Raw genomic sequence first — 13168 nt, forward strand, 5'->3', positions numbered from 1 at the left:
GCGCAGAGGTCAAAGTTGAGCATCGCTATAACTAAGTGGCGCGCATCAAACTTTCACGTTTCCATGCTCCGCGCTGATGCACGTATAATACAGCGCTACATACATTATTCGCTTCATTTGCCCAAAGTATATTTCCCGTTAGAGTTATTTGGCTACGTGAAAAATGGATACGCTGTATCGCTGCTCGCTCTCCGCCTCGACCTATACTCGGGAACTTACGGTTCGGAAAATGTCCCGAGGCTATTCCGCTCTCTACGGAAGGTTGATTTTCGCTCTCTCTTATTGGCTGTCGGCCGGCCTTTATTAGATTTGTATTTTATACGTTTCAGTAAAACCGCAGATTCAACTCTTTCTCGCGCGAAGGAGACACGAGCGCGCGGTAGTAGTGGAGTACTTCCGCAGCGCGTATCTTTTAAATTTCATTTTTACGGCCGCGATTCTCAATTTCGAGCGCTTAAGCTTTTTTCCCCGCCGCGCGAAACGATATTGAAAAAAATTACGAGGAGAAAGGATAACGTTTGCCTTTGATCGCTCTCTTGCTTCCGCGAAAAAGACGTTTCGGCTTATAAAGCGATGTTGATTTCACGTTTAACGTATAAAAGTAAATAAGTACTCGATGAATAAAAAACGAGCTTTCGTTTCGAAGTGACTCAAGAAAGGGAAAAATATTACGAGCTCGATAAATCATCGAGGACGTACTCGGCAGCCGTGTAACTAGAACTCGGATTTTACTCGGATGCGCGCGGTTTCTCGGCAAATAAAAAATCGCGCATAATTTTGCCGCTCCGCTGCAATATTAATAAAATGCACCGCCAAGGATTAGCAAGGAAGTATTTCGAGGAAGAGAAGCTTGAGCTCTGCGCGCGTGCTTGCACTGAGAGAAATTTATAGTAAATTTTACTATACTGGATAGGAAATTTTAATAAAAAGTTTGGTAATCCACTCACAGACTGACAGTCTAGTAATTTTTACTAAACTGTATAGTAAATTTTATAAAACTATAAATTTTACTATACTGAGTAGTAATTTTTACCCTGACTAAATTAAATATAAAAATGCACATAGTGGAAAAATTATTTTCAATTATTATATGGCTCTAAATTTTTATGGTTATGGAGGGTTACTCTTCTAACGCACTTCATTCAAAGAACGTTATCGATTCACTCGCCGCAGTTGATTTTTAGAGACATTAAACTAACCTCGATACATTTCCTACAACTAAACGCTTAATTATTATACATATTCGCAATTCGCAGTACATATGCTTATACGCTCGCAATTGTTACAACAGGGTTGCTAAACGGACTTATATACTAACTGAGCTAACTTCTTACCGCTTGCGGGTTTTATTTCCCGTGCACCCCCTAGCGGCAGCACACAAAACAGTTTGACTTTATTTGAAACAGCACCGGCTTCAAACTGCTGCTCTGAAGTCGAGTCTTGCCATGATGCTTATTTTCAGGTGCTTCTTCTCGCGGCCGCCATGTTTGCTAAACGCGCATGCGCATAACGCGTCAATACGCATCAGTTCCGATTTTCAGATGAAAAGTACTATACGTTCTATTAAAAATTACTATACTGTCAGGTAAAAATTCATACATTGGCGATTTTCACTATAGTTTCTGTTAATTTTTCCTATTGAGTATGGTAAATTTTATATGGAAGTTTAGTAAAAAGGTCAGTTTTGTCAGTCTGTGACGAGATTACCAAACTTTCCAGTAAGTTATCATGAACATATAGTAAAATTTACGCACTATTTCTCTCCGTGTGCGAGCTCGTTAATTAATCATAAAATCATAAAAATAAACTTGGTACGTAAAACGAAATTTACCGCCTCGTACCTGGCGGTTACGTAAAATTATTGTTCCGCTCGATCGGCGGGATAACGAATTAAAAAGGAAAAAGCTCAGAGCTTCGTTTCAATTATCGTTACAGCTGTTTTCATCAGCGCTTATGCGCGACTAGCACTTAATTGATTTACTCGAAAATCCCGAGAGTTCCTGGATAATTTATCAGCCGGTTCGAGGAAACGAATCACTTTGCACTTATACAGAGGAGCAGTCTCCAGCGTTTCAACTCTCAGCGAGAGATACTTCTTTGTGCGTTGCGAAAGCTTTTTCCTGCGCGCGACGTCGCTTTTTCCGCTGCCATCGATTTCCGGAACTCACTCACTGTACGCAATATGCAATATATATTTGCTATAAAGGAGTATCATACATATGTGGATTCGCGTACAGTTTTCCTGGGAAAATTTCGAACGCGTGCGCTATTTGTGCGTGCGCGCGAGTAAACGTTACACACACACATACAGACGCACACACACACACACACACTCGTATACGCGCTGTCGACAACAATTAGCGAACTATCCAAGTTATCTCAACTATACATTCCGCAGGAGAGAGTTCAGTTGTTCGCTGCCAACAGTTTAGGAGGTAGAAGACCGATTTTCGAATTCTTTTTTTCCCATTTCTTGTTTGACGCACGCGAGAGCTTGCATGCAACTTTAGGTTCGCGAAGAGCTTTGTACGCCACGAATAACGTATTTCAAAGCTCGATCATACTTTCGCATTCTTTAACGAAATCCGCACTATCACGCGCACGACTCCGAGCTTTGCGCAAAATATGAAGTCTCCTTCGAATACCGCGTTTTCTTTGAGCGGAGATTACATATACGTACTGCAGCTGCGTGGGGGGAAGTGCATGCATATTCTATACATCGGATCCGGAGCCGCCGCGTGTTTGGCCGAGGCTGACCGAAAGCCGCGGCTTGCAGGAGCTAGCGCTCACGAGCAGCCTTGCGGTCTTGTTAAAGCCCCCGCGGGGCGCCGGCGAACATGCGACTAAATTGCTCGTGAATTCTCTCTTTCGGCCGCCTTGAGAAAAAGTACGCGCCGTCGTCGAGGAAAAACGAGGAGAGTTTGCCCTCCCGTTGGCAACAACCACTTGTATGTGTACACACAGGCCAGCTTGTAGTTTTCATACACGTGCAGCACAGTCAAAGACGCGACGACTTCGCTTATTTTGTCGGAGGCCTGACAGGTGCGCCGCTGTGCTAAATCGATGCGGGTCAAATCGGCTGCCCCTCTCCCCTCTGCGCGTAGCTGTATGTGTCTGCGGCTTTTTGCGCGCCAGGCGGCTGGCTTGTTTATTTTTGCCCCACTCGAGGCGTTCTTTTTTTTGGGGAGCACACGCGCGCGACCTGCAGCTTTAATGAATTCCGCCCGAGCGTCAGATGACGCGGATGGAATTAGAGCGTGTTTTTTGAAACGATACACTTGAACGGTTGCGTATTTTTATGGGAGAGGAGGGATCTCTATTCTTCGTTACGGGTAGTTACTCGTAGGGTAGTAAATAGGGGGATCAGAGACATTAGCGTGATTCTGAACATTGTGAAGTGAGGAAAGCAATGCACTGTTTATTTGAACAAACGTTTAGCTACCGTCGTAAAAGATCGAAAGACAGTGTGAAATTCATTAAAAAATGCAGGAAATATTAAAATCAGTTCCACGAATCTGGCTTTTTTGCGCTGTTTCAATGAAAAGCATAATGAAGTTGAAATTCTACGCGAGCTCTTGCGTTTAGACTATAAAAGGTTTTGTTATACGCACGTCTCTGCGTGAAACCCTCTTTCGAATACAAAAATAATGAATGTTGGCTTGTCCATTAGCCTTATTAGCTATTAGGATTAAAATGTTTGCTTTTAATATGCAGTTCGCTGAAAATGTTATGGCTTTTTATTATTTCGCAATCTCGCTATTTAATCTTATTAAGAGGATTGGAAAAGTGGGAGGAAAATTATACAAAATTTAACAAAAAATATCAATTTTTTTCTAATAATTCCGCTAATTCCGCGACCGAAAAGCAGCCGACCAATTTGACGCTTCGCCACTCAAGATTACCTCTATCTCTGGGAAAACAATAAATCTCATCGCCGGGTCCAATCGAACGGTAAAACTCTCCGCCTTCAGGGGAATCTATCTGTCCTCCCGGTCGCAAATGGCTGGCGCACGCACGCACGTGCGCTATATAGCCTCACGCGATCGCGCACTTCCATATAATAGTATATACCTATATATATGCGGCTAAGTATAAAAAAGCAAGAGCACTTACCTCTTTATCGCCGAGCTGATAGACCCTGCAGTGTAGAAAGGCCGTCTGGCCGACGGCGATCGTGACGTTGCGAGCGACGCTCGTCTCGAATTGCGGCCAGCCGCTGGTATTCTTCGTCCCCGTGAGGGCTGCCGCGGTGCCGATGCTGTTGCTCCCGCTGCTGCCCAGTAACCTCTGATCTTGCGCCAGGGCTCCTGAAATCCGACGAGAGAAAAGCGTTAGTAGCTCGGCTTTACGATGTGTGATTGGTGTATACGAATATAGCTGCTTTTTCCGGCTCGAGTGTCGCTGCGAACAGCGGAAAAGGTAAATAATAAGTGATACGTTCATTTGGGGGAAAGGCCCGCGAAAAATATTGCGAGGCACGCGTGGGACGGAACGACCGTCATTTTTGTGCGCGAGCTATGAAAATGTAATATTTGTTTTGGGGGAGTCAAAATTGTTTCTGCAAAAGGTTTTTTTTCAATAGAAAACGTCGTATATTTCAACAGGAAATACGCACGCGTGTCGCAAAATTTCGAAATATTTGCAAACGTCCGGCATAAATTGTGACTGATCCGGTTCGAGCTTAAAAAAAGCCAGCGCTCAACGTCCGAAATAATCGTTAAAAACGAAACGTGACTAATTGAGCCCACGGCATCATTATAAGCCACAGATATACGACATACCCAGCCAACTAATTAAACTCTCGTCAGGCTCGTAAATATAAACAAAATCGTCCTCAAAATTCTTATTAATTTCGCCATATAAATCCCGAGCGTCCGGGAGAGAGAGAGAGAGAGAGAGAGAGAGAGAGAGAGAGAGAGAGAGAGAGACGCCCGTTGGTTTGATTTGCTCTCGATCGGCGGCGCCGCCTGGAGCTATAGTCGACGGCGCATAAATTCCGGACTTAGCCTCGGCGAAATGACCTGCATCAGAGGCAAGCTGCGTCGCCATATTTTCATACAAATGAATCGCTAATACGAAAATCAATATAGTGCGCCGGACGCGCACTGCGACGGAAAACGTCGAATCCCGCGTCTCTCCCTGGCTAGAGAGAGGGCGGATATACGGCCTCAGAAATCGCTCTGGAAATTTGCGCGAAATCGAGCCACGGTGTATATATATATATATATATATATATATATATATATATATATATATATAGCCCACGCTGTGGGCGGCAGAAGCTCGCTCTCGGTTACACGGCCGATAATGTTATCGCTATTAGACAATAATGCAGATCTATTTGATACTCGTGTAATTGCGCAGTTCTATCCCTCTGTCTGTGCGGCGGTCGCTCGCTCACTTTGGCCGCGGCGGCGACAGTGGCACTACACTACTACTACTACTACTGCCGCTGCTGCTACTGCGGGGGAGCACCTACTCGCGCTACAATCTCATTATCCGTTTAGCAAACTCTCCGCAGCGGAGCCCGAGATTTGCGGCGCGCGCGTGTCGCAATTTCGGCTCGTGCGTCGAGCTATATCCCTATCCTCTGTGGATTACTTGGCGATACGCTTTAATTTAGCCGCTAATTGGAGATTTTACCCTGGGTAATCGAATGTAAACAATTCCGCGAGCGCGCGCAGGGGGACCTGGGGAAAATCGACTGCCGCGGCGACACTTGACTATAAGGGTTAATTGCGAATTATTATTTTCTAATTTTGTTCTCTCGTGCTGCCGCTAGCGAGACGGTTGCCTGGCAATTTCGCCCGATTGGGCGTTGTCGAGTCGATTAATTTCGCTCGTTAATGAAGACGCAGTTTCCCTCTCGGTTACTTCCTCTCGACGTCTGACTAAAGTCGAGCGTTACTACTAGATGCGATTTTTGAAAGTTAATTTTCCCGCGGAATAATAATAAGTTGCGCTGTATACAATCTGCAATCCTGCAGCCGTCTCGTTAATACACGCGCGAAACTTGCAATAACTTTGGTTGGTGCGCGAATCAACGAATTAAACTCGAGTACACTCGCTGCTCTCGGCGCTCTCGAATGCAAATGACGCAAGTTGCGAGTTATTTTCGGCACGATTATGGAAAATTACAGTGATATTAAATTATTTGCGAAATTATGCCGGAAAACAAATTGTTTTCGCGCGAAAAAGAAGAAGCGGCTGCAGTAGCAGCGGCGGCAACTAGTTATACCGCGGGAAAGTTTTAATGAAAAAACTCCCCACCTTTCTCTCTCGCTCTTCATCTCTTTCTCCGGCTGACGTGTATCGGTGTACAATTAACAGCTGCAAAGTTTATACTCAATCCCGTGCCTGCGCGCGAATTAAATTTTTTCCTCTCTCTCTCGCTCTCGTTCGAGCGTGAAAATATCTCGCTGCCATCGCAGCGAGTAAAATTCGCGAAATTTCGCCCTAAATAACAAAGTTGCGCGCAACTAACGAAAACCGCGCGCCCCACATCTGTTGCTCCCCCCTCCCTTCACTCGTCCTCTAAATATTTCATATCGTCCGTCGTTGGGGTGCGGAATAAAGAGGATAAATTTTCGCGCGCACGTGGTCTCCAAAGGTTACACGGGCACAAGTTTCGCCGGCCACATCACAATAGCTCATATTCCAGAACAACGTAATTCAACACTCGCCGGTCCGGCGCATTATTGTACAGAAGAGCTCGACGGCGCAGAATGGAAGCTTTGAAAGTCTTCTTGGGAGCGAGTCGCGAGGTGAGATTTTTCCAAAGGGCTATTTAAGCGTCCCCAATTTAAAACTTGCTTATAGAAAGTCGCAAAATATACGCGCCTCGTGCAGCGGCTTGCGTGATTAATCGCCGCGATTTTTTTTTTATTTCCACGCGCGTCGCCAAGCGAAACTTGTAACTGCGTTAGGGGTCGTAGGTAAAGTTTTAACGGAGAGATTCATTTTATGTTACAGCGTATATTTCATTATTTTCTATTGGATGTTTCCAGGGTTACTGAAAGAGGAGTCTTTTCTGAAAGAAGAAAGGAAATATGTTTTGGTGTATAGTTTGTTTTTGGGAAATTTCGCGGAATATTTTTACCATGTAGCAGGAAGTTTTTAACAATGCAGTCTTTTCATCTTCGCAGAAATTTTCGGTCAGGGATGCGTTTTTCTTTTTTTGGGATATCGAACATTCTTTTATAGCGTTTATATTTTAACAGAAAAAGCAACGAACGTAAAAGCAGTGGAATACGAGTGTATAATATTTTTCGTCAGAATACAACAATAACACGGATGTTTATCATGTAAAGCTACATTCGCAAAATGAAATAATTAGCCAAACACACGAAATTACAGATTCGCGGCTCGGTTTTCCAATGAACCGTAACAATGAAGTTATTTGAACGAACAAGCGATAACTTTTCACAAAAGATTTTCAGGTAAAACGCGAGAGGTCGTAAACAAGCAAAAGAATACGCTCGTCTCCGACATCATTCTTCCACCAGTTAACAAGTGTTTATCAGCGAAGACACTCGCGCAGCCCGAAAACACGTGCATAAAAGTCGCAGCGTTGAAATCGAATTAAATCCGGAATAAACGAGAATCAAATGCGCTTCAAGCTCTCCCCCTCTCTCTTCTACTCTTAAAACGACAACGCCGAGGAGTTTGTTCGCTCGTTCAGAAAAAAGTCCGGCACTAAAGAACTGTCGCGCATTTCCCTTCCCGGCGTCGCGCGCGCGGCGAAACGAGGAACGCGCCAGAGTCCGGGAAATTGAAATCCGACCGTCGTCAGACTGACAATACGCAATCCGTCGTCGTCGTCGTCCGCGAGAGTAAGAGCGAGAGAGTAAATAAAGGGGAGTCCGAACGAGGAAAAAAAAACAAAAACAGGCCGAGTCGTCCACGGCGGTCTTCAATCGGTCACTCGATTTGAAATTGTGATTCGACCGTGCGCGCGCACAAGGTGGGCTGTAAAACTTCTTCAAACGTCGTTGGGCTTCTGATTAAATTCCAGTTTTACAGTAGCTGACTGTATACCCTTCGATATCCGAGCCCTTACGCAGGCAACGATAAAAACCGCTGCTCGAAATATTGAATCCGCGAGAACGGGGAGAAAAAACGTGTTCTCCGTAGTATAATGGAAAAAAGCAAAACGTACAGTCCGATAGCTGTGTGCGCGCTCGGAAATCGGTTTATCCCGTCGTGCTTTAATTTTTCTCTCCGCGAACATACGCGTGGGCGTAAGAAAAGAAAGAGGAAATCGCGAAAAACGACGAGTCCATTTCCCACTTGTTCGCTATTTAATCGAAATAAATAACCGGGATATATACAGCGGGGCGTGTATACACATACGGCCGTGATCCTCGGATAAATAAGTGCGAAAACAAAAGCTTATTTCCTCCGCTCTCTGCGCTGCGTATGTATACGCTCGTGTTCGTGCGTCCATCGATATTCCACGCGCTTACCGGTCGATTCCGCGCGTGAGTTTGGCGATAAAAGTTTATTAAGGTACCGGCATGAATGATATATGATTGCTGCGTTGTGGTCGTCGTCTGGCGCTTTCGAGCTTTCCGGCGAAAGCGAGATTTGCGAGGAACAAGTTTTTTTGCCGGGCAAACAAATCTGCGCTGCAGCTGCCGCAAAAATTCGTTTTGAAAAATGTGAAATAAGCTACTAGCATTGCGACTGGAGTGTAAAAACGAACGATGACCGAGTTGACGAATGTTTTTTCTGATGAAAATCAAACTGATCTAATCCAATAAAAAGCGTCATCGAGTGGACGGAGCGCCATTTTTCAATTTCCAAAAAAATCTTCCTCTTCCCCCCTTACCGCAAGCTCGCCTTCGTCAATCGAACGCTTCATAAAGCATCCGGAAAAATCGTGCCTTGATCCTCTCCCACTTCGTCATTCCTCAGCCTTCGTGAGCAGAGAGTACCAAACACACATCGATCCCCACGTATCAATAGCACGATGCAGTGTGCTGGTGGGTCGGCGTAATAACCGTTACTTTATCCTCACGAGTGCCAGGCACACATCCAGGATTCGTCGACGACGCATAAAACCGATTCCTCATTGATTCACTCACCTTAAGCCAAGCGGCAAACACGTCGAGATGTTTGATCACCGCCGGGGAGAGAGAGAGAGAGAGAGAGAGAGAGAGAGAGAGAGAGAGAGAGAGAGAGAGAGAGGGAGAGAGAGAGAGAGAGAAGTCAACGCGGTCAAGGGGAAAAGCGACTTTATTCTTTCTCCACCGCCGCGACACGAGATTGACGAGGGTGTTGTTCCCCCCTCGGCTGCTACTTTAGCATTCCCTTATTGCGCCGAGTGCTCGAGGCAGTAGACCGTGCGCGCTTTAGCATGTTCTTCGGAGAGATGTACAGTTTGAACGGAAAGTCACCCCGCTGACGCTTCGCTAAGTGTCGCTAACGTGTGTGATTTGATGCGGTTGTTTGCTCAGCCAGGGGATGATGCGTGTGCTCTTTGAGCTTTCGTCGTTTTTTTCTTTTTGGGGAGAGAGATGACAAGCTCTGAAAGCTTGCATTTGTTTCTTGTATGCGTTTTTTGATACAGCCTTTCAATATGGGTCAGTCGATTTGAAAACGTATCAAAGAATGAGCGATACAAGAAGCGAAAGTAGTATGTAAAAGGAGACTACATGTAAACTTAAAAGGTTCAACTTCGAGGTGGTCAACATGTCAAAACTGGTATCTCGTATCAAAATCTATTTTATTTTGAAAAGCTTGGAAAAACTTCAGCCGCTGTTTTGGTACACGGGTATACCACTCTACACTAACGTCTCACCATTATAATGGTCTATAGACAAAGCGGAAAAAACATAAAAGCTAACTCTTATTTTCGGTTCAATGCTCAAGCTACGAATAAACACGGCAAAGCCAGCGCAGCCTCGGTTTTTCACTTTTAAAGCGCCATTACGCATACATTCGACATCGTGCTTGCTTACATAACAACATCATTTCACGCTACACGGCTTTTCTCAGCAGACTGTACCACTAGCACTACGAGAGAAAAGGAGCGAGGGAGAGAGCGCAATCTGAAAAAAGAGAAGGCGACGAGACGAGTCGTCGCCGCGTGCGGCAGCGGAGAAGAAAAACACAGCGAATCGAGGGTGAAAATGCGATGTATGTATGCGCGAGCGGCGAGACGTGGAAAAAGCAGCAGCAGCGGCGGCAACCGCCCGAGGATAAATTCTTCCGACTGCTTCGCTCACCTAACGAAAGCCATAAGTGAAACGGCGCGTAACTCGCGGGATTTTTCTAATACACTCTTTTCCGTACGCGGCTCTTTTTATCGTCGAGCCCACGCAACTTTGACAAACAGACCAAAAACGCGACGAGGGGCGAGAGATCGCAAGCTCCGCTGGCACACATTCCCCTCTGACGTTTTCCCCTCGTCTTTATGTTTGCTTCTGTACATACATACATATATCTATAGACATCTTGCAGTCGGAGAGACTGCGGCTGACGACGGTAGCGGCTTATATCCCAACTTTCAATCGCTCCGAGATGTATATGTGCGATATCAAGTTGCGCGAGGCTCTTTATGAACTTCTAGGGCGCGCGCACTTTGCCGTTGCAGCAGCAGCAGCAGACACCCTAATCCTCGAGAAATTTAGGTCATTATTTCGCAGCGCGCTGGCTTTAATTGTTTGCTTTTTAGTTTCAACTCCCCAGCATTTTTTTTCTCATCCACCTCCTCTTTTGCTTTCACACAGGCTCTTTCTGTCTTTTAGCTGTGATTCGATTCGAGTGCAATGTACACACACGCGCGCGCTCTGGCTTTCTTTTTCGTGTATTTTTTTTTTTTTGTTCAGCTTCGTTTTGAGATTGCACACGTAGGGCAGGATTTTTCTCTCTCTCTCACTCGAGTCTTTTCGATGTTTGCCGTCGCGCGCTCGAATTTTCCAAATTGAAGTTTAAAGTACTGCTGACGGTAAATGGGATTGGAAAAGGGTATTGCGTGTAGGAAATCCTGTTTTCCCTGCGTGTTAAGGAATTGTTCGAGCGTGATCGATAATCGCGAAAGAAATTTTAATTATTCAATCAACGCTTAATGAGTCGCTGCATCGATTTCATAAACACGTTAACGCTCGCGAGAGAGGCAGCGGAGATTTCAATCACAAATAACCGGCCCGACAAATGCACACTCGATTCACCTCATTTCACTTTGCAAAAGCTACAGCGTTACTAGCGCGCGCGCGCGAGAGAGAGAGAGAGAGAGAGAGAGAGAGAGAGAGAGAGAGAGAGAGAGAGCCGTTGGCATCAATAATTATTCGCCAGACTCTTACGCGCAAATCATATTAATAAACGAGCTCACCCAGTTTCCTACATTAATTGGCAGGGAACGAGGGGAGAGGGTCGCTGCGTCGGCCCACAAATCAGCAGTGCTTGCAAAGCCTTCAGAAATTTAAATCGCGTAGAGTATAATGCTAATTGATTAAAAACACTCCGCGCACGTTGGGGCGATCGATATAGGAGAAACTTTCTTTCCCGGTCGAGAGAGAGAGAGAGAGAGAGAGAGAGAGAGAGAGAGAGAGAGAGAGAGAGAGAGAGAGAGAGAAAGCGCACATATAGCCCGCGCGTCCCGGGACGAGGGCGAACTTTATTATTCGTTAAGAGGGCCAATTAATCGGTCGCAGCCTGCCGGCATAACAAGCAAGTTTGAACAGTTAACAAATAGCCCCAGCGGCGAATGAAATTAGGAGGAAAGAGAGAGAGAGGGCAGGAAAAAGGTCGGCTCTCGAGGTCATTGGGGCGCCGTGGTGGTGGTGTGCCTTTTATTCCCCGGAGTCGGACCGGTTCCGGGCCGTTGAGCGAAGCTTTTAAACGAGCACTGCCGACTACCTATATCTGTACGTATACGCTAGAGGCTATATACGCGCTCGTCCGAGTAGACCGAGGCTTGTTAGCGCGAGCTGGACGTTTCTCTTTCTACTTTCTACTTATACCGCGGGCTGGCGCAGTCGAGGATGTCGCGGTCGAAGCTTTGTATGCGGCCCGCAACTTCGCCGGCCGGTATGGTACATACGTCGTTCGGACATTTTTCTCCTCCTGCTGCGAGGGATGCGAGCTGAAAGCGCGAGAACCAGGAATTTCGACGAAAATTGACGAGGGCTAACATAATTAGGCCGAGCCGAGAGACGGCTTCTTCGGCTGCCGCTGCTGCTGTTTGTACGTGGGGGTCGGAGGTTCGACTGTGACCGGACGCTCGGAGCACGCGAGGTCGACAAGAATTTCGTTTTGTTGTTTCGATGCAAAACAACGCTCTGGAAATCCTGAAACGTGCAGCCGCGGGATGCAATATTTTTTTTTTGTTTTTCGATTAAAAAACAAGACGTCCGTTGGTTTATTTACGTTTCCACCTGTACTCCATACTATACTTCATTTGGTACTTCGATAACAGTTATATTTGTATTTTGTTTCATGCAAGCTGCAGTCGTGAAAGGAAGAGTTAATCAGTTGTACACCCGTAACAATGCGCGACTAGTGCGCAGAGTAAATATTATGCCCGGCGTGTGTACCTGCGCCTGACGATAATCGAAACTTTCCACTCATCCACGCGAAATTGAAATACTCGAAAACCTCAACGACATAGGTAGTCTGCGGCCGCAGAAACAGCGGAGGCATCGCACACTCTCGAACTTCTATCGCGGAATTTCGCATACGACGATGCAAACAAAAAGCCCGTGGCAATATATAACCCCAGCTGCAAAAGTTCGCGAGATCCGCTCGCGCGAGTAAATACGAAAACTATTTTTGCGGGCTCTCGGAAAACTGTCACATCAAGATCTGCCAGGCAGCAGCACCGCCGCCGAAAAGCATATTGAAGTAAAAAGACGCAAGAGAGAGAGAGAGAGAGAGAGAGAGAGAGAGAGAGAGAGAGAGAGGCTGGATGGAAAAAAGCCGGGGTAACTCCAAAGCCCCGGGAACATCGTTTTCCTTATCTCGCTTCAACTCCCGGCCGAAGTTTCTCCGACTGCGCCTGGCGCGATATATAGAAAAATTACGCGGACCAAATCCAGCGGAAAGCGTCGTAAAATGCCGAGTCTTATATTCGCGCGAGATGGAAAATAAACGTATACGCAGGCCTCTCGAGTTTGCTATCTCTCTGACCCCCGGCGATGAGGATCGCCGCCGGCCAAAAAGGAGA

At 46.0% G+C, this 13168-nt stretch overlaps 1 protein-coding gene across 1 annotated transcript in view; it reads right to left on the minus strand.

The window, feature by feature from the left end:
• LOC100119453 (zwei Ig domain protein zig-8) overlaps positions 1 to 13168 on the minus strand; it is a 236268-nt gene that overhangs the window by 180576 nt on the left and 42524 nt on the right. Inside the window, exon 2 of the mRNA XM_016982255.2 lies at positions 4114 to 4307. Within this exon, the coding sequence (XP_016837744.1) occupies positions 4114 to 4307 (194 nt within the window). The remainder of the gene's footprint in view (positions 1 to 4113; positions 4308 to 13168) is intronic.

This window comes from Nasonia vitripennis, chromosome 2, assembly GCF_009193385.2.
Source record: "Nasonia vitripennis strain AsymCx chromosome 2, Nvit_psr_1.1, whole genome shotgun sequence".
Taxonomy (NCBI): Eukaryota; Metazoa; Arthropoda; class Insecta; order Hymenoptera; family Pteromalidae; genus Nasonia; species Nasonia vitripennis.